The sequence below is a fragment of the Haemaphysalis longicornis genome, unplaced genomic scaffold (genome assembly GCF_048455015.1).
Source record: "Haemaphysalis longicornis isolate Haplotype H1 unplaced genomic scaffold, Haemaphysalis longicornis Haplotype H1 scaffold_5, whole genome shotgun sequence".
Taxonomy (NCBI): Eukaryota; Metazoa; Arthropoda; class Arachnida; order Ixodida; family Ixodidae; genus Haemaphysalis; species Haemaphysalis longicornis.
In genome coordinates this window covers 30,823,396-30,845,676 of record NW_027526385.1, presented here as the reverse complement: position 1 = coordinate 30,845,676, position 22,281 = coordinate 30,823,396, and the positions used below count along the sequence as shown (strand labels likewise).

The following is a 22,281-nucleotide window of genomic DNA, read 5'->3' as shown; positions in this document are numbered from 1 at the left end:
AAAGGTTCTAACAAACTTCTGCCGCAGTTTTGATGCCAGAAATCTTTCGCGCTTCTCTTCTCGTGATATAAAAAACTGAAGTGTTTTTCAAATTCTCTGTTTGAATTTAGAACAGAAAAGTTAACTACAATACTATTAGATAAACTATTGTGACGTTATCTTATCTGTTTTCAATATCATTAAGGTCTCTTGTGCTCATTTCCTGGCCGGCGCAGCATCCGACTTTGTTTTCTATCATTGCTCATTCAAAGGCTTGAAATTTTAGGTTTCGGGGCCCTTTGGAGTAACTTTGAGAAAACTTCTGTCTTAATTGGGCTATAGCAGTGAAGATATAGAATTTATCGAATTATAAAGTTTTTTTGCAATCAGGAGTGGCGCAAGGGTCTGTTGTATCCCAATTTTGCACTTTGCACTTCTACGTCGCCCTATATGTGGTTCCTGAGAAAAAGTGTATTTCACATGTAGTACGTGTTGGTAACGCAATAATTTACACTACTACTGTTTGCATGACATCAAAAATAAAAATTTTGTGCTTCTCGCAAACGTTTCAAGTTTAATATTCACCTTTTCGAGGGCCTCTCGCAATGCCGGTCCAATGTTGTGCACATGAGGGCAATGGAAGGCCACGTCCAGGCAGTTCACTGCTGAGACGAATACCCTCTCTGCCTTGAGTTCGTCTAGGAACCTTTCCATTGGTTCAGCGAGGCCGGATACCGTCACAGAGTCGGCGGCGTTGTGACAAGCCAGAAATATTTCACTACCGCAGCGAGATTGAGCCTCTTGCCAGGTGAGCCCTGCAAGAATTTCCCCGAGCGTTAATATGGCATAGACAGGGCAGCTGACAAATTTTACTTGATTGAAATATTACGGGGAAGACCGTGACATGAGTTACTGAGCGTTAACGGAGACAAGAGAAAACTGGTATTTGGCATCAGGTTTGCCCTAATATGCAGCCCCCTAGCACTGGGTGACTCATAGCGAGGTATTTTAGCTAAACGTTTTGACTTTCGTTTCTAGTGCCGTTTGGTACGTAAAGCATGAGGCACTTAATGCCGAGGACGTCGCTCTCTGAAACGTAATCCAGAGCAAGCCTGGACGATGGCGTGCCAATCAACGTCATAACTTCCTTCGGGGGCTATAAAAGGAATATAAACAAGTAAATTTATAAAAGCTGTTCATCCGGCGACTTTTCAGCCGAGGCTGGCCATTTCAAATATGTTGAGAGAGAAAAACAAATAGCAGTCCAAAGTGGTTAATCTCGAACTAGTATGGGTGGGGGAAGGCTTCAAGAAGCTTACATGCTTCAAAAAGCATTCCCGTTGTCTCTGCTGCCGTAAGTATAGTACGGAAATGTAACATTTCTGTCCTGTTGTCCTAAAAAGAGATGCCTCCAAAAATTCGGCGACACCAAAATACAAGACACTAGTCTGGAAAACAAGCTATATCAACTTGCGTTCTATAGAGGGTATTTGGAGGTAAAAATTTTTTTGTTGCTCTGGTATTCGACTCAGGAAGTAGTATTAACAATTCTCGGATCGGCTGGTGACCATAACGCAACTCACGAACATTTTCACTCCCATTCGGGCAAGACTCATTGCCTGATAGATCTTATATATTGATTTTACTACGAGTTTTAGACAAAACCTTGCAGGAGCGACCCAAATGGTTGATTCAGACTGATGAGGCTGGCATGTAGTAAAACACAGGCTCTCCTTATTAACGGGATGTAAACTTTACATGGCAATGAAAAAGCTGAGTGTGAAAAAATTAATTCGCCTCGTATCTGCTCATTTTGCTGCAAATGTTTTCGAAAGACTATGAACTTCTGCAACGTAAATGGCTCTCTTTTATCCTCCGCCCAACTCTCCTGCTCTTCGCCTCTTTTAAAAAGCGCGTGCGATAAACACGGTGGAGGTTAGCTAATGTCAGTTCATTTTTCCTGCATTCAAATGCTCCTGCCATCTAGTAGAACATTTTTGTGCTGTTTAACTCGGAACACTGCCACGAGGTCGATGGTCTCGGAGCTCTTCTGGTAACTTATGGTTTTCATTGCATAAAGTGTGGTTTTAATTCCGTATTTGTTTTCACTTAAAAGAAAACTCTTAGTAGCAGTTGTGCATTGATGCTTTGCATCAAATATACCTAATGTTTTCTTTTTTCTTAACGATGTTGACAAGTATGAACTATGCTTCCAGATTTAGTGCCTCGCAAAGGTTTTGGTTCTGTGAACTTATAGTTCAAGAATTCGTTTACTTTTGGCCGGAACCTGAACACAGGGACAGACAGACAGACAGACAGACCGACAGACCGACAGACAGACAGACAGACAGACAGAAGACATAAAACATGCATACCTAGATCCATCCATCCATCCATCCATCCATCCATCCATCCATCCATCCATCCGTCCGTCCGTCCGTCCGTCCGTCCGTCCGTCCGTCCATCCATCCATCCATCCATCCATCCATCCATCCATCCATCCATCCATCCATCCATACATACATACATACATACATACATACATACATACATACACACCAAAAAATTCCCCGCATTTCCCCGAGGGGAACAATGTGAAAGTGCGAATGCACGAGTTGAATTTGCGTGGTTCGGTAATGTTCGCGAAAGAGAGATCACACACACACACACAACTACAAAGAAAGAAAGATGCATTTATTCACAGACACCTATTTGTGTTGTCGTTGTACTTGATTGCTAGAGCGGATCTCAGCTTTGAAATTTCGTGTCAGTACTCCTTTAAGCGGCTGCATTAGCCCTTCTCACGCCCGATTCCTGGCCAATCACCCACGTGGGTATGTGCCATGTCAGCGGCCAGGCAGCGCGCGCCCATCTCCCCCCGTTGCCAAGGAAGACGAGGAGATTCCTGGCCAATCCCCCACGTGGGTATGTGATGCGGACATCGCCGGTGGACGCAGGTTCAGGGTCGCTTAAGAAGTGCATTCGCACTTAAAAATTTCACGTTGAAGTAACCAGCCTGAAACAATTAAACTAGCTTCACTGACTGGACGTAGCGAATGCTGATGTAAAAAGCAAAGCTGCTAGGAGTCCCCTAATCGCAAGGCTAAGCTTAATAGGACTTCTCAAAGTCAGCAAGACGCCTTGCACAAGCTAAGTCTGGCTGAGCGATTATCTATCCTCTAGCGCATTTCTTCAGTATTCCTGGCGCGTACTTCTGGATTCGCCCGACAATGCCGGACCCGTTTTCGCGCCAACTCTTGCTGGCCATCCCTGATGCGCGGCTTTCTTCCTCTGGAGAGGGCGCGACTGAACCCATTTTCCGAACATTCTAGTAACGACCGCCAAGCGCACTCGTCTATATTTCCACGCTCCTTCGAACCATCTGTTGGGAGCGCGCTCCCCACATGCCCACTCCTCGCCTCCTCTACTTGGCTGCGTGCACCTGCGCTTGGCGCATGCTCCCCCTGTTTCCTTTACGCTGCACGTGTGCTTAGCTCGTGCTGCTCTCTCTCTAGGCTATGCGTTTTCCACGTCGCTGCGTCAGCGTTACCACGCCTCGTCCCACAAAAGCTTCGACCAAGAACAACTCCGCTGACAAAAAGCCATGTCGCACTTGCTAGTTTCCTATGTACAAGCGGAAATTGGATGATTCCAGTACAACAGTTCACTCAATCGTGCAAACATAAGGAACGAGATTGAGAGTTACCGACTACGGCCATGGCTCCCTTGGGCATGTTCCCTAGTTCCGTGCACCGTCCCCTCCAGTATGCGCACAGCACGGCCTGTTCTGCTGTTAGGGCTCCGTCAAGGTACGCACAGCCGATTTCACCCATGGAGTGGCCGAGAAAGCCATCTGGTTTAATTCCCACGGCGGTGAGCATATCGACGAGCGCAACCTGCAAAGCAATAAGACAAACTCAGAGATGCTGTTCCAAGTGAAAATACTTCAACACGCACACTGGAAACGTTATACTGGCCTTACTTTGCGCACAAAGGTTGATAGTGACCAGTCTTCAAACTCTTTCCTAAACACCGAACGTCATTCGGGAACCACAGTGACTTGCGGTTCAGTCATGAGGTTAATAATAGAGAGTTTCAGCATACCATGCGTACCGTATGTTCCGTGTGTTCGTTTGCACCTGGACCATACTGGGCATGTGGGCGTTGGGCCGGGTAGGGCAGCTCAGTTCCGCTAACAGGAGTCCGACCCTTGCACGTGCCCGCTCATATCTTCCGCTGAGAAGCGGCCCGCCCCGCCGCGCCCGCGCGTGCATGCGAACTCGGGTCCCGGTACAAACGGTACTCGCGGAACACACGGTATGTACAGTAAGCTTAACCTTTCTAATTATGCCGGTTATGTTAACCTCGGAGACGAGAACATCCCCATGTTCAGGTTCGGGAATTCCCTGTAACTCTTGCTAACCGGAGAGCCAGAAATTTCTACATAGTTAGCAGGACACAAGGCTTCTGAATTGCGGTACTCGGCTACGCAAATCATTCAATTCTGTTTTGCTTTGCATGATAGTGTGAAGGCGATACCAACGAGCGTATGCTATATGGCTTGTTGGTAGCTTTTTAGGGCCCCTCTCATTATTCTATAGGGAACTTCTGTGAGTGAATGCTTCTTAGACCGCTGCAATTATAACTTACGTGCTAACTGGGCTTTACGTGTTCATACACAAATAGGGAAACTATATTTAGGATCACGATAGACTGGTGTAGGGGTTCTTTCTCTATTCGTTCAGTTGATGATGTGGCTTAGATATTTGGCTGAGTTGTTGTTGTTGAGCATCCACTTATAACTTATGCCGTGCACACGGATACGGATACAGCTTTTGATTGCTTGTATACAAATCACCTAAAACGTTTCACCATACAATTGGGTCCTGTTGACTCCAGCTCGGGTAACTTAAACTTATTAATTATTCAGCAAAACTGAGGATTCATAATTTGGCTATGTTTTTCAACTTAGGTGATTGAAATTTTAGAAGGACTTGTTGGTGGCCGAGTTGGTGCATCGTTAACGTGAAGTAAAAAACTGCGCAATTTGAGACGGCCACAAAAAGGGGAGAGAGCACAGGACAGGCGCATTAACAAACTGCGCAATTTGAGACGGCCATAAAAAGGAGCGAACACAGGACAGGCGCAGGCAGTCCTGCGCCGTCCTGTGTTCTCTCCTTTTTTTAGCCGTCTCAAATTGCGCAGTTTGTTGCTTCACATTAAAAATTGAAATTTTTATTTATTTCGGTTATTTGGGAAGGACGTCACACCAGGTTCTTATTAGCGCGTGCCATTCTTTTCGCCGGTAACGTAATTCGTTGAACTTCAAGTGAAGCGCGTGGTAACAAGCTTATAAATTGTAAAAATGATTTTTTTCGTAAATTACAACATTTCCTGTAAAACGTGCGGTATACCTTGTTTGTGCTTTCAAGAAAGTCTTTGAGGCAAGTCAGGACACTTCACCAGTAGATATTGTCTCCTGCAGTAGTAGCACTTGATTTTAACAGCGGAGCAGTGCTAGGGCTGGCTTTGGCGACTGTCTGTCCCGGTATAGTGTCCCGCTCTCTCTGGACAGGTTTACCCTTCGTACAAAAACTGGTTACCGGTATAGAAAAACTTCATCAAAAATAATTGACCCCGGGTTTTCTCATTTTGATAATGTATGGGTTATATTGCCCATGAAGAAATGTCTTCTTGTCAATTCGTTTGTGTTTAGAAGTGAAGCCGACTTTAAAAACATCGGTGTAAGGTTGGTTTTTGTAAGCTGGCTTTTGCACATGATGGGTTGCAGAGTGAATACTGAGGAAGATAAAAAAATAAAAACGGCTATTAATCTAGTATTGCCCAGACTACACTGAAAAATTATACGACAATTGGCTGGTACGACAACTCTACTCTTACACCGAATTATTGCTTTTGTAAAAATTATTTCCCAGTTAAGTCGTAAGCGTTACATAATCATTGCCTGGCCATTTACGCTGGAAGAATGGTTACAGAAAGCGGCTGTAAATGCTGTTATAGAGGACTATCGAGAAGCACATTACATAAATATTAGCTGCTGTAACGACCCTAACATTTCGCATCACTGCTTCTGTCTTCATACATCTTCACAAAGTTGAGACACTGAGTTTTTGAATGAGTCTGTATAGCAGATTTAAAATAAACGTATTGCATTCGGAAGGAAATCTACACGGGCGATCACGCCAATACACGTTTTCCACATACGGATTCAAGTAGAATCAGTACTTCTAATGCTGTACCTGAAAAGCGGTGATGGAAACGAACGTAGACGCCATGCTCTCTGTGCCCAGGTCTTTGGTGGTAACCAGTCCTATTAGGTCGAGGTTGAACTGCTTGAGGACTTCGTGCGACTTGTGGATCGAGCGGGCGAACACATCGAATTGCATCATCTGCCGAGCCATGCCGTTCCACTGGCAGCCCATACCGGTGAAGACATACCAAAGTGGCCTCCTCTTCCATGGAACCTCTTTGGGGGCCCCTTTGACCGCAGCCTTGCATGTTTCATCGGGTGGTACCAAGGTAAATCCTCGAAAAGGAAACTGCTTCACGTTGGGCTGTCCGACGTTATTTAGAAGCGCGTACGTGGAGTCTGGGTGTGATCCTTCGACTTGCAGTCTTTCCAACGTGCTCTGCGGAAAAAAGTCATTTCAGAGACATAAGCTACCTCCAAGATGGGTGTACCGAAGGCAGTGAACCTAATGTATCATGGACAATTATAGCTAAAAGCAGTGCAGAAAAAGCTCACATTAGTGTAGCAGAAGATGGTAACCGTAATAGTAAACAAAATAACTTTACAGCTCTAAAGCAATGTGCTACTGATGTCGTCGAGCGGTTTCGCGGTCGGGGTAGATTTGACCTTCGTTTGACCGCAGCTACGCCGTGCCCTTGCAACGCATCATCTCCCTCGCCGGGCCGAGTCCCGCTGTCCGAGCGGCGCCGACGGCCGCGTTCGCCCAATAAAGTAAAAATAACGACCGCGTTAATCACCGCCGCCTCCGTTGCTGGCTTGGCGAATGCGCTCTACACAGATGAGTCGTGCCGGGCCGTCTACTCTGAGCGTTCCTCGGGAGATAGAGGCTTTGCGCCGTCGCTGGCAAGCGGTATCTGATCACCACGCTTAGATAAGCTAATAGGTTTCGAGGGGGGCGATGGGGGAGGGGAAGAAAAGGGCCGAAAACTGACGGGCGTGTTGTGCCGACACCTTATTCACCCCGCGGTTGTTGCCCGACGAGCCGTTCATCTCGGAGAACCCCGGAAGCGTAGAAAAAGCCAGGGGTTGGACGAATAGTATAAAAATTACAGCTAAATCAAAGCTTCATCAATAGAACCCTAGACGTAACCAAGCCAAGCATTCTCTCTGCATATCCAGGGTTAGCTGAGCTGTGCCGCAGCCATTTTTGTAATTTGCTTGTGATATATTCATACACTTAGGTCCCTCTAAATTAGAGAACAAAAACTACAGAAAGAGACCTCGTGCTTCAATGTGTTTTCGGTCACAATCACGATAGTATGCGTTGATGTTTTCACGCTCACTTCGCACGAAGTACAGTATTCTGCACTTATGCCTATTTACCATGACAGGTTAACACATAAAAAGAATATATAAACTCGTGCGGGTCGAAATAATTTATGTTATATGTTCCTTTTGGATAAAGATTTCGATCAGTACGGAGGCCAATATCTAATGAGAAATATTCTACCAGACTAAAAGGTCACCTCCAAGCAAGTTTCCTGCAAGAACGCGGATGGCTTAGCGCATACTTACAGCCAGTGCATCTGCCGTCCTCCCGGCCATAATTACAAGCCGAGGAAGGTGGGTCTTCAGACGTGGGAGGCTTTTGACGTGTGGTCCTGAGTGCGCTTGCAGGATGGTGTGAACGTTCGTGCCTCCGAAGCCGGATGCATTGATTCCTACAAATGCACCTGGCAAAGGCTTGTTGCGGTCCACTACCTCGATGGTGCCATCAAACAGGGACGAAATGTTTGGGTTGGGTTCCACAAAGTGTATGTTGCCAGCAATGGTTCCTGTTTCCATTGCGAGAATTACTTTCGCCATAGAGCAGATTCCTGAAGTTGAAAAGAAAAAAGGTCACTTTCAAGCCATTGTTTGAGAAAACGTTGTAAGTTTGTAGACAGTAGTTAGGTGATCGGGATAAGCCGGCAGTAGGGATAAGCCAGCTTTATTCATATTATGTTTATTGTACGTTCCTGAAGAAGTCACAGGTGCATTTTGCTTTGCAGCGTTTCCAGATCAGTATTTCGGCTGGCCTCATGAGCCGAATAAAATTGCAAATATAAGTACGCACTGTACACTCGCATTTGAAAAGTTATCTCTAAATAAATATGTAGGCGGTGTCATAATGTATCCCACAAGCCCGTTCTAGAATTTAAGCTGCGCTTGAATTCAGTGCGAAGGTTGGTTGTTGTTTATTGTTAGCATATAAAGCGCCAAAGTGAGCCGTAATAGCCGTAAGACCTAGCGAGCGACAAGGAATCTTAAAAGATGTGAAGTCAAATTAAAGCAATCCTACAGGCGTTTAAGGCACTATCAATTTTTTATCAACTGAGCTTGGAGAGCAGGAAAACATTCTAACGGATATGAACAGAAAACCATTTGCAGAGACCAAAGCCCTTTATCAGGCTTTGCTAGAATAAACATGTTTGGAGAAACACATGGTGAGAACCAAAGAAAATGTTACGTGCAGAGAACCAGGCACGTTTGATGTGAATACACTTGATTTAAAGTGCGTGGGGTGTAACTTTGCCCTCAGGTGTCTTACAAGAAAGATAAAGAAAACTTTTATAGGTAGGAGTACAGATGATGGGTACAATTCTGTAGCCGGAAGCAGATACGAACAAGCATGAACCCACAGGCGTGCGCGCGGAAGCACCTACACGCGCTAACGCACTGCCACAGAACGTGGGCAGACTGGAACGAATTAAAGAATAAATGTTTTAAACAAGCATGACCCTCTGGCCTGGTGGGCAGATAGGTAGTTACGATTTACGGGTGGATAAAGCCCATGTTCTGTTCATAAAGAGGTGACCCTACTTCACGAAGGACCACAGTCCTAGCAGAATTAAAACACGAGGGCGGCGATGAGAAAAAATCCGGGCACGCGGCTAGACACGCAACACTCCCACGTTGAGACATGCGCGAACGCAAACGTGCATACCACACAGGAACCAGGGGCCTACACACGCACTCATACACGCACACACACGCAAGTGCGCACACAGTCGCCCGCCAATCAGCAAACCCGTGCTGAATTCACCCCTCAGCAGAGTGAAGAGCGGATGCAAAAGCCAAGGAACATGCTAATACCAGCTCAAGATGAACAACGTGGTAATTACGTGCTTGTTTGGTTATAGGAGTTTGGTTAGCCATCACCTCTCGTTCCAGTCGTATCAGAAGCGATCCGAGCATGTCGTATACTATGGTAGAAATTGCTGTTACATTTGTACTCATTGCGTCTGCGATTCAAAATGACCGTCATTCGCGTGCATTTGGGTTTTTGCTCACACAAGCGATCGACTGATTGATCGAACGCGAGCTTTAACGCGTCGACGCCACACCTGGGTCATGAGGCGCGATGTGTTGGAAGACACTGGAATAATTTCGATTACCTGTGTATCTTTAACGTGCCCCCGAAATGTCTACACACCGGCGTTTCCAGTTTTTGCCTCCATCATAAAAGTAGTCGGAGCCGGCGTCTCTGGGATCAGCAGCACGACGCCTTAGCCACTGAGCCACCATGGTGGGTGCGCACATAACAGAATCCTTGGCTTAGCTCTGCCGGATATTGTTACGTAGGTAACGTTAAAGTAAAGGTATTAAGAATTGTGTTTACCAAGACCGAGCAGCCGCAATCATGAAGACAGACACACTCTACACCTTCTTCTTGGCTGGAACGTAGCAAAATGTCCACGATGGTGTGAAGCAGAGTACACTTTTCATCTGTGCCAAGGAAACTTGTGTTGTATTCCAATGGCAGATCCGAAGCATTTTCAGAGCAACTCGCCGCGGTGGCTCAGTGGCTAAGGCGTTGTGCTGCTGAGCACGAGGTTTCGGGTTAGATTCCCGGCCGCGGCGGCCGCTTTTCTGATGGAGGCGAAAAGAAAAAACGCCTGTGTGTACGAGATTTCGGCGCACATTAAAGATCCCCAGGTGGTCAAAATTATTCCGGAGCCCTCCACTACGGCGCGCCTCCTCATCGCCTACGTTGCGTCGGCGAGTTAAACCCCCACAATCAATCAATCAATCAATCAATCAATCAATCAATCAATCAATCAATCAATCAATCAATCAATCAATCAATCAATCAATCAATCAATGAATCCATCAATACTTTCAGAGCAAATTTTTTCCTCCGTTTGGATCCAAAACGTTCAAATGGCAGATCGGGAGCAACAAAATCATGTTCCCGTGGCAGATTGAGAGCGCAATCACAGCTGAGATATTTCCGTAGTGCAAGAAAAGTTGTTTCATCGAAATCCGGGAGTTCGCCGAAACTCGCGGGGGGCCTAGTCTCCTCCCGTCCCATCGTCACCGCCTGTCTCCGCTCTGCACCTCTTTTTGAATCGCCAGGGCGGCCGCACCGGCAAATACACGTAACAGCCACAGTCACAACGAGAAAATAGATGCTGCATGCCATGTCGCGTTCATGCTTGCTACTTAACGAAAGCGAGTGGCGCAGCGAAAACTCGGAATTACTTACGCTGCGGCGGAGCTCGGCGACCGCTCACCATCTGCTAATCGACCTCAGCAAAATGGAGCAGATTTGGAGTGCCGATACCACTTACCAGAAGCCCCTTCGGCATGTCCAACGTTGCTTTTGACGGAGCCGATCATAAGCGGCCTTTCACGCGGCGACTGGCAAAAGAAACGGCTGATGGCGCCAACCTCTTCAGGATCACCCTTTTTAGTTCCTGTACCATGGACCTCGACATAGCAAACGTTGAGCGGGTCAACTTTGGCCTCTGCGTAGGCCTCACGTAAAAGCTTCTCCCGCGCATTTCCTGACGGGTATGTGATTCCTGCAAGATGTAACAGGTACGCGACTCCTCAATCGGTGTGTTCTAAACTATGCGAATTTTAATTGTGTCTTACCGTTAATAGTTTCAAATAACACTACTCTTTTTGTCACATTTCAAAGGTGGATTTGAGGGCCGATTAAGTGGCCTAATTACGTCGAATTTTCACGGTCTTTTTGTGTGTAAGTATTGGTCATTCAAACAATTATCTTGTGTTAGTTAACTCTATTCCGACTTTGCTTGATTTCAAAAGTCTTGGCTTGTTCAATTTTTGATTTCGTCAGTCACCATAAATGTGATTGGACAGAAACCAATTTTAATACACTTGGCATCTTATTTCTTCAGGGGGTTGCAGAAACATTTGCGAGGACAGCTTCGGAGGTTAAGGCGTAGTTTTACAGTGCAGCACAAAAGGCGGAAAAAAGCATACAATGGGAAAAACGTTCTTTGGAGCAATAATGCACAAACAGCTTCGTAAAATGGCTGAAAAACTATATGAAACAATGATTCCATTTAAACAACGACGAATGACAAGTACAAGCACTGGACATAAACATCAGAAGCAAACACATCAGTGGAACACATCAGATCTAAGAAAGCAGAAGTCCTACTTTTCGCGGAGCTCTTTTTAAATTAACACTTGTAAAACTTTATTGTATTTCGGCTAACGTACGTAGTAAAATTTGTTTCCCACGATGAGTACAGCTTTTGATGACCATCGAGATTTGTGATTTTGCTCTTCTCGAAAGTCGTGTTTGAAATGGTTTACTTGTCACTGACCAAAGTCAAAATTTACAAATGACGTTTCGGGAGCACTACGGGAGCCAGAGTTCTCCCGAAACTACGACTCCCTTCTCTTACTGGTCACTGAACAAAGTCAAAATATTCAAATGACGTTTTGGGAGCACTACAGGAGCCGTAGTGCTCAGCGAAACGTCATTTGTATATTTTGAATTTGGTCAGTGACAAGTAAAACAAGGGAGCCGTAGCGCTCCCGAAACGTCATTTGTATATTTTGAGTTTGGTCAGCGACCAGTAAACCATTTCAAGCATGTTTCATGGCCAGACGGTATGCTGTCAAACCCTCGACTACGAACGTGGTGTATTACAGCGAAGCTTTCTAGGTTCCACAGATGGCGTCCGATGTCGCTACATATATGACTGCAAGAAAGCGAACTTTACACTAAGGGTTTACAGAACGATGATGGTGATAAGCAAAGGCTCACGACGGGCCTCAAGAAGAAAACGCTTTCGGAGGTCAGCATTGAACCTGCGTCTCTCGTGTGATGAAGCAGATGCTCTGATAGCGCCATTTCTACGCGGCCGAAGCCGTTTGGATTTTGAATTTCACTCAGCTTGCATGCGACAAATGTTCGCGTAATAAACAACTTTGTCTTATGAACGGGGCTTCGATTTTTTTTGCAACTTGGCGTCTATAATTAGGTTGTCACTATTTTTAATTTGACTGTGGTGCTAACAATGTCCACGCTTGTAACTGTAGGGGGTTTAACCTTGATCACTGTTTGGATGTATGGGGAAAGGCCGCATTTTCTGGGGTATTGTAGGTATTTATCATTCTTTATACAACCTGTTTATTCCATTTGCTTTATTGTTCTATAATCAGCTCATTTTTCCAACATGGCCTTGTTCCCACGTTAATACCAGGTTGTAAGCAATTGTTACCAAAACAATATCCTGAAGACCTAAGCAAAGTGCGTCACGTAAACAAGTGGGGCGAAATTCTGAACTGATTTTTGACTTGCACAACATTTCACGGTATTTCTACCCAATTAGACTTTTATAGATAGGAACAACGAAGAATAGTTTCTCACCGATAATTACTCCTGGGCGCCTGCAGGCAAGTAATGCACCCGACACAAGTTGATGCCCCAATAATTCCGACTCTATAGTACCATAATACCAGAGTCTCTAATACATACGGGGGAAAATTACTTGTTATTGTTTTTTTAAATCATTGTTGCACACCTCATGCCCAGATGGCAGCTATCATTCAAGGTGCATAAAATTGACTCAGATTAGAAGCTGCACATGCAGTGTTAGCTCACGAATGACAGGGCTGACAGCTTCAACCTTGAACAAGCACGTCAAGTCGACAATGCGCAAAGTTAAAACCTCAGTGAACTGTTGAAACGGGAAGCTCTAATGCAAAAAACGGAAGAGAGACCGATAGATGAAATAGAGTTTTGTAGCCCAAAATGCAACGTAACCATTAACTGGCATTTCACCTAACCCAAAAAGGACCCTACGCTACTTTCACGCCAAGTAACGCAATTTTGTTGCCAAAAACTTTTTTCGGCGCGGCATTAATCCTAGTTTCCCGACGTTGTATAGCGGTGTCCTAACAATAACGGCGTGAATTATGTTGCGCTAAAGACAATATAAAAGAAGGAAAGCCTTACCTTCTGTTTTGTAGCCGTCCGCGTTGGAACTGATGTCGACCAACTTTGCGTATACTCGACGGGCCTTGGACCCCACTTGTACAAAGAAAGCGCCCACAGCCTCACTTCTGACGAAGCCATCAGCTGTAGCAAGAGAGCCGAATTCCTGTATTTAACACGCTCTTGTTTCAAGAAGTGCATATTTTGTTTCATGTTTTAGAACGGTTACTACGTATATGGCATCGCGTACATAGCATGCCGCATTGGAAAAACGTGCCGTACTCAGAGTAGCGTCGCCGTAATATAAAATATTATAGACAAATGGGGCTTTAGAACACAAACAAAAACACCATTTTTGCAATATATTGTACGACCTGTTCCCAAATCAACTTTTACTACAACTTACCGTACGAGGTTGATCAACTCTTCATCTTATTGGGATCAAAAATTCAAATGGGGCGAGCACAAAAAAAAAACTTCCTTAGAGAGAGTACTGACAATGTTCCAAAGAAAAAAAAAATATTACATCCGTGTCCCGCAAGTACGAAGTAGACAGAGACCACAAAATACTTTGAAGTACATTGAATTTTGCTGCCGTCCACGAAATGTCTATTTTGGATTGCGTTGATAGTTTCTTTGATTAATTTATGGTGCTTTATAACAATGGCTTTGGCACTGATAGGTTACGGTAGTTCTTTTGGAACGTTGTGGCGAAGTGCATAGTCAGCTACGTACACGGGATTACCAAATACATTCGATAAAACAATCCTTTGGTTACCTGAGAAATTATTCGTGGAAAAAGAAAACTAGAACACACAAAAAAAATCTTGGGCGAGAAATCGTACGCCTGAAAGAGCAGCTTGCATTACTCCAATGAGACAGGAACTGAAACGTCTGATCAAGAAATCCAGGGATAAGTTTGTCAATAGGACGTTGACTAAATATCTGAAGGAGGCGCCTTCGAAGTTCTGGCGCTATATACCTCCCCCGGCAAGCTCCCAGAAGCTACCGGAAATTACTCAACAACGAGTTTATGATTTCAACTTCTTTTTTGCTTCGGTGTTCAGTAATTTCAGTGGTATTATGCCCGCGTTTTCTGAGTAATCAATTCAGCAGCCGATTGAGGATGTAGTAATTAGTAAAGAGGGTGTCCTAAACCTTTTACTTAAAGGGGCACTGACACAAAATTTTGAAGGCGAGATAACTTCGGAGATAGATTGGTGGGAACACATATACATCATCTGCAAAATATCAGCGGTGAATACAGCCTAGAACATATTTAAAATCAATTTTGAAGAGTGCGAAACGCAACCGAGCGGCCAGCAGAGGACCACGCGCAAGTGAAAAATAAACAACATCCAAACACGTCACGAGTTTGTGTTTGCCGCTTCCGCACTGCCGGCTCGCCGCTCCAATCGGAGGGCCGGAGGGCGGAGCTTCTGCTCTCGAGAACGAACGACCCGATCGTAGGCGGCGGAGGCGCCGTGATTTCGTCAGCTCATCGGGCAGCTGGCCGCGACCAAAGTTCTACAGCGATTCCAGGCACTCTGTTTCTATTACTGTTTATTACCATTGGATGCGGAAACGCGCCGGAGGCACGAAAAGCCCACTGAGCAAGCCGCACGGTCGCTGTGCAGGCGGCGGCCACGGCCGCGAAGTGGCCCACGCCGGCGCAGGTAGCTCGAGTGATAGCTTGTTACCGCTGCACGAAATTGTCCCCAAGTCCCGACCATGGTGGCTTACATGAGAAAGGAGTTAATGATGCCATGGCGGGTTGCATTAAAAATTGTCATCCGCACCGCTTACGAGAGCGGCACTCGAATATCCGCCGCAGTGCTAAGCCGAACACATCTGTAGGCGGACCTGTAGGCAGACCGGCCGGCTGCTCCCAGCGCGCGTCTTGCCACCCACCATCTCGAGCGTCGCGCGTCGTTCGTTAGCCGCGGTAGCATTTGCACTCGCAGCGCCTGCGTCACATCTACGGTCGCTTTTTAATTAGGCGCCTCACGAGATCAGTACGGGGGGGCATTCGCAGAAACTGCCGTCGATGCGGATTCGACAGTGCTACGGCGGCTCTGCTCTGTAACTGTGATATCCTTCCGATGGTCACGTGGTCAGCTTTGTTCACACAAAATCCACAAAATCCATCGTTTCGCGGCACTCGCTGAAACCGAAACTGTGACTGGCCGCATTGAAAATGCCTCTAATTAAACAACCGTCGCACGCTGAAGCAAATGAGGTTTCTACAGGTTATAAGTAGGTCACTAGCTACTTATCGCAACAAAAAAAACAAGATGCAAAATTTTTGTGTCAGTGCCCCTTTAATATAAATACAAGAAAAAAGCCCTGGCCTGATGGTATACCAAACAACTTTCTGTACAGACACGCTGAATGGGCATCTCGCTTCCTTACAAAAAAATTTCCCTCGACCCTGCGCAGTTGTTCTTTCCCATCAGCGTGGAAGCGAGCGAAGTTTAACCCTGTCCACAAAAGTGGCTCTCTTTTGGACGAGTGCAACTACTGTCCTATTTCGCTTATCAGCACATGCTCAATGTTACTCGAGCATGATGGCTTACCATGATGCGCACAATTGTTTGTTGCTTGTTTACGTCATTTGAAAAGAATCTGAAGCGTCTGTTTTCCTGAATAGCAGTGCCGAAGGAACTTCGCTTAGTTATTGTGTGCTTGTGTGCTTTTTGTTGGTGGCATGAAACTGCAATACTTGTTTTTTAGATGCACGTTTCCGGAGCGGTGCAAGAGTGCCGCCTCAAATGCGTCACGTACTGTTTTCGCGTGTGCATTGCACGCATGCGTGTTCTATTTTTATCCATAACTTCGAGCATCGGCTCGCCACACCATCGAGGAATTTTCTTCTAACCTGTAATGTACTTTTTTTTACTAATTTTTTGTATTTACACCTTGTAACGGTCCACTTCTTCGCTAACAGTATTAATAAATGAAATGAAATAAATTAACGAAAATTCAAATTAAACAAAAAGTGAGAATGGAATCCCTGTCCCTCCGAAGCGACCCTGCTTTCTCGATTTTGTTCAGAATGCCGACTTTCGTCGCTGCGCTGAGCGTACGCATGATAGCTGGAATTCGAAGCCTTGATGCGTCCACATCACAGACTGCCCACACGGCGTTGTACGCAACAAACAAGGTTGATGACCTTAAAAGGTGACATGTGTCAGCGGGCGCCAGCCTCGACTGAGTAGCACTGCCGTGACATAAACTGTGGTGCTGCCTCAGTTCTGACGGCGACAACATCAGTAGAGGACATGGTGCAGTTTTTGCGCTGTAAAATGTTAAAGTGTATCGTTGAAAGAAGGTCATCTCGATTGTTTTTATTAAAAAATAGCTTCCTATCAATCGGCATAATGGGTTGCAGCTTCAAATTATTGACCATTTTTTAGTTTTTCACGTGCAAAATATTTCAGACCAGTATATCACATTTAAATAGCAGAATGTAGTAATTAGGAGAATTCAAATTTTCGAGAGACTGCCGTGACAGCTTTTTCCATGGTCACTGCTTTTTTAATTGTATTGATTCTCCGATTTGCACTTACACGAAACATTTAGAAAAAGCAGTATCTCCAGCACAACAGTGCAGCTAACTGGGAACTTACCGTTGGCATCGAAGACCTTGCACTTTCCTTCTGGGGAAAGCATGGTCATACGGTGCAGCGCTACTGAAGAGGCAGGGTTGAAAACAAAGTTGCTTCCTCCCACAATAGCCGCGTCGCATTTCCCGGAACGAATCGCCAGCACAGCGTGGTTGAGGGCAGTCATTGTAGAAGCGCAGGCTGTGTCGACAGTTTCGCTTGGCCCTGAGTAATACATGATCCCAATGTAGAAGTGAGGCGAATACATGTTCAGAGCAGCAAGTAGTGGTACAGGTGCAGCACCTGCGTTTGCGTCGTGCAAGACCTGACAAGTTACTTTAGGCTGTTCACTCGCGCGTCCTGCCCTCTGATTATTCAGGGCGCAGGCCGTGCTCTGAATTGGTTGGGCAAAATTCATTATTGGTTGGGAAAAATTCCTCCACCTTTGGAGAAGGGCAATGTTTATCTGCGTAGTTATTCGCTTCTAAGGAACTCTTTGTTAGTAGGGGAGAAAAAGCACTGCTCTTGAATACACGTCCCTCGACGGAGTTTCCCTTCAAAAGGGACGTACTCCTACCCATATTCCGGCATCAGCGAAAGGGATTTTCGACTGATATAGGTTGTCTACAGGTGTATTCCGGACAAGGGATCAGAGGTTTCAAGTGCGGACCAGAGCACATCAAGAGGTTTCCAAAGTAAGCCTGATAAAATAAGGATGAGATTTTCGCAGTGTTCAAAAGCTTTGCGGAAATTGCGGTCGTGGATGGGTGGTGGTTTCCACAGATGTAGTGAGCGCACCTTGAAGTTTAGCTTTCACAAAAACTGTAACCTCCCTAACCCTAAACTTGGGTTTTTGCAAGTCATGCTCAATAGTTTTACCGCCCTACCCGAACATAACCAGTGGGGTGGACGCATTTTATACAAGAAAATCATCAACACAACATTAAGAGAGGACAGAAGTTTTAACGCAATCTATCTTGAACTTGTTTCGTGGAAGAGAAATCCTAAATAGTTTCAATCCTAGCAGAGGATTTCTGTGGTAGTTTTTTGATGAGCTGGTATAAGGTATTTGTAACAGTAGTGTAGTGATTAAACTTCCAAAAGGATATGGGGGCATGGAATACAACAGTTGTTATGTAGGGCAAGCCATGTGTCCGAAAGGTCATGGAAATTCTGTATTCACACATGTTCTGTTTAGTTGGACTGACCGCCAACGCCATCATATATGAGATAATGTTTATGAAGAAAAAAGTCGCTATTATTTTTCCACAGTGAATGAATGTCAAGAGCTAAAAAAGGGGTTGCGGCAAGCGAGATAGGGCGCACCAAATCTTCATTGCTCGGGTGGCAAAAAATTTAGTATTTAGGTTTGTAGAAGGACGAAACAACAAACTTCCAGCATTACAACGCTTACGCGTACATCAACAGAAATGTCCAGATTTGATCCCAAGAAATTTCTTATGCTTGTTAATTACCATGGCACAGTTTTAAGATCAAAGCACACATATCACAGTGACGGCAAGTGTTCCACATACATATGTAGCAGAAGAATTTTGAATCTCGAGGAGAGTCGCCGAAACAAGCTCGCGTGCGGCGGTGACGGAGAAGAGAAAGCTGCTTTATAGTGAAGCAGTGTACCTCTAACCATCCAAGGTAATTTTTGGATCGGCGGCAGCAGAGCACTCCCAGGGCTGCACAAACTGGCTACACAAACATACATCGCCGGCTACTACTGGCAACCAGGGAGGCCCGGGCTACACAAACTTCTGGCACCGCCAGGGGTCGAACCTGGGCCCGCGTGGAGGAAAAAAAATTCACGCGTCTCCACGAAGTGAATAATGACGAGTGGGCGGAGCACTGGGGATAGGTCTTACCGTAATTCACAGGTGAGAGGTCTTACTTCTGCTAAAACTATTTGAATCCAATCCAATTCATTCCCATTTAATCCAATTCAATCGAATACACTCCAATACAGGGCTCCTCGCACATGCGCAGCACGGCTCTCCTGGAGCACTCTCTCTCTCTCTCTCTAGCCTTTTGTGAACCTTTTATTTTGTTCTTGTTGACCTTTTGTGAACCTTCACAGATGATTCGATTTACACTGTGCTATGCCGTGAGCACGGACGCTGGACGGTCAAGCTTCGGCCTTAAGGTGCCTCGTCCCTAAAAAAGCGAGAGCCCGTCGTTGTACCGACTAACCTACGCACAGACGAGTAGAAGGAGGAGACAGGCGGTTGTTTGGATTCAGCGTTGGGGAAAAGGGGCGGGGGGGACTTTTTGCCGATGAAGAATTAAACAAGAGTGAGGGGGTAGCGGTGGGAGAGTTCGCGTCAAACACGGGCGCGTCGCCCTCTTTCTCACCCTTTCAAATACGCTGAAAGTGTGCCGAGAGAAACGGCGCGTTGCAAACTGCGCACTAAGATGCGGGCACGTGCGACATGAAAGCAAGGAAAAAAAGAGCAGAACTCCCGCTCGTGCTGTTCTGGCAATGGGCGCATTAGCAGTACGAAGGCGGGAAATTTGAATTGCATTGGATAAACCTGCGTTCAAATGATCAATACAGGAGTGCGACATGGAGGCGGAGAGTGTGATGGGGGGTAGCAGTGAGCGGATGACACGTGTGTGGATTCAAGTGACACCGCGTGGGTAATAGCGTGGGTTGTGGGTGCCGTTTACAGCTCAGTCCAGCCACCTTCACAGCGTGAATTGGAGCCAATTTTTTACCGGAGCTTGGTTTCCGCAATCATGGGCCGGTGCCTCGGTAGCTGATCCCGGCATGTAAGGCGCAATAGGCTCATTTTACGATTGGCCTCCGTTCATGGGCTCGTTCCCTCAGTAATGCATGGTGATAATTAGAGCGTCGGCTAATTGAAGCCTATTTTCGAAATTTTACGAGCGAAAGCTGTCAATTAGGACTCTAGTTTTTACTCGCAACCCTAGATGTACACTAGTTTATTTATCCCGTGTCTTCGATTTGGCTGCCTTCGCTGAACTTATTCAGGCCGGGCCAAATTCGACTCATCAATTTGTGACAGAAGCCCGCGGCGCCAGCATTTTTTACTTCGACTTGCCAACGGTTCAGGGAGTGCAAGTTGAGTTGATAACTCCCTGCACGCCCCAGAAAGTATGCGCAGGACCGATTCTTTCGTGGCGGCATTTATGCTGCTATTGTGAACTGGTTCAGAATGTGGAGGCCAAATCGAGGGAAACTATGCGTGCTACATTAGGTGCTGCGTCTCGATCTCTGTTTGTACCAACAGAATGTCCTGCGTTTCATGGCTCATGGCTTTTCAAAGCAGCGAAAAAACATTGGAAACAGTTTTTAGGGAGCAACAATGTGAAAATAACTCAAACCAAGCACGCAAACAAATCGCATGCGGAGTGGAGGATGCTGGGAGCGGGCGCGTGCACCGGCACGTCTGCTTCTGCTATCTCACCTATGTCACGTCCGGCCACCACTAATGGCGACATTTTTTATTGTAGATTTCGAAAACGCCTATTTCTACAAGCCACTGGCGTGACGCACTTTCTTATTTTGAGGACAGACGACCAGCTGCTCGACTTAATCTACTCCGTCTTATATATATTTTTCTATACTAGAATTAAAGCCGGAAACTTACATAATAAAACATTCTTCCAGGCCTTCCTGTCACAAACGCAGCTGCACCATTAAGCCAATCTTCGCCAGAACTAATATTTAAAAACACTATTTTTCCCGAAATAAATACCTCAGTGCAATTCGTTGCCCCGAAACTAAACTCTACTTTCCGTTCCAACGTGAAATGCGCTTTGCTTCTTGAATTTCACAATACTTCTTTCATTTACCATGGTGTATGCTAAGAGTGTGGTGCTTTGATTTTGGGTTGTGTTGCAGTGAGTGTACTCTTCCTTGTGAAATCGCGGAAAATTTGATGGTGATTGACATATCATTCCATCATTTTATGTATCTTAGTAACAATGTTGCTGTAACTTTGTTGTACCTTTGTTTTAAGTTTGAACTTGCTGTACCTTTCCTGCTTGGACCCTAATTGATTCGCATTATGTGTAAATAAAATAAATAAATCAAATAAAAAACGTTGCGCTCTACGTTTGTGTCATTTTAATGGGTACTAAACAATTACAGTATTTTTACGTTTCCAAAAAATATCAGTAAGGTTGGTACTGAAGGACATAAAAAAAGAAAAGGTATTTACCGTGGAAGTCAAAAGAGTATGAGATGCGGTTAGAGAACATCGAGAGGCTGGAGCCGAGCATAGAGTAACCTTCGGTTTCGTCGGCTCCCAAGTACGGCTGTGCACCGGCCATCCCCGACACAGAGCAGCCGACGAAGACGCCTATCTTTTGCCCGCGTAATGTTACCGGATCGTAGCCGGCGTCAAAGATAGCCTCGTATGACGTCTCCAGCAAGAGCCTTAGCTGAGGGTCCATCACTTGTGCCTGCTTAGCGAGCACGCCGAAGAACTGGGCGTCGAACTTGGAAAGGTCTCGGATCGTGCCCATGCGGTCCGGGAGGCCCATGAAACCTGAGAAGGTCAATATCACACCGCTTCTATGAGAACTGTATCTGAGTATACTGTCGTCTACACTTTTTTAGAAAGCCTGCAGTGCTTTTTTGCCCAACGCAAGGAGCACCGACCTACGAGCATTGTTGCATAACTGACGCATCATTTGTGGCTAGCAGTTTCGCATATATATTGATAACGCATTAATTCACGAGTGAAGACACGAAAGGCAGCATTAAGAGCTTCAAAAATAACCTCTGCCGGATAACGGCACAAGGCAATGGCTGGGTGTGTTATTATCTTTCCTTTTTAAAATTCCGTGGTGCGCTTCTACATTTCTGAAGGAGCACCGACTTATTTGCATTGCTGAATTTCCCGCAATTTTTCTCTCGCATTTTTTCGTAACAATAGCTCACTTTTTCAACCACTGCATAAGGCGGAAAGGGTTTAATAGAGCTTCCAAACTACCCTTTCCTGGAGTGAGACATTGAAAAAAGGGACCCTGCAACTCGTGTTTCAACTTGCTTTTGAAGCCAAATGGCGTTCACAGCATTATCTAAAAGGACATTCAGTACATAGAATACGGACCACGAAGAACCTCAGAAAAAAATTAGCTCCTTGAGCCCATCAGACAATGAATAACACGCGCAAATATATTCGCTCTTTTTCGGTTGCGCCATTGTTTGCGGACTTGAGTAGCGTGACTAGAGCTATATCACGGCTATTGGCAGGCTTCTTTTT

At 45.6% G+C, this 22,281-nt stretch overlaps 2 protein-coding genes across 4 annotated transcripts in view; one reads left to right on the top strand and one right to left on the bottom strand.

Annotated features, from left to right (window-relative positions):
* Positions 1-22,281, top strand: part of LOC144138025 (uncharacterized) — a 490,339-nt gene that overhangs the window by 135,708 nt on the left and 332,350 nt on the right. The window lies entirely within an intron of this gene.
* LOC144138021 (fatty acid synthase-like) overlaps positions 1-22,281 on the bottom strand; it is a 61,340-nt gene that overhangs the window by 35,766 nt on the left and 3,293 nt on the right. For all 3 annotated transcript variants that reach the window (XM_077670061.1, XM_077670063.1, XM_077670062.1), the window contains exons 3-10: positions 21,232-21,561; positions 17,063-17,263; positions 13,455-13,577; positions 10,804-11,037; positions 7,766-8,067; positions 6,240-6,629; positions 3,686-3,875; positions 565-794 (exon numbers count right to left, since the gene is read on the bottom strand). In XM_077670061.1, the coding sequence (XP_077526187.1) occupies positions 565-794; positions 3,686-3,875; positions 6,240-6,629; positions 7,766-8,067; positions 10,804-11,037; positions 13,455-13,577; positions 17,063-17,263; positions 21,232-21,561 (2,000 nt within the window). The remainder of the gene's footprint in view (positions 1-564; positions 795-3,685; positions 3,876-6,239; positions 6,630-7,765; positions 8,068-10,803; positions 11,038-13,454; positions 13,578-17,062; positions 17,264-21,231; positions 21,562-22,281) is intronic.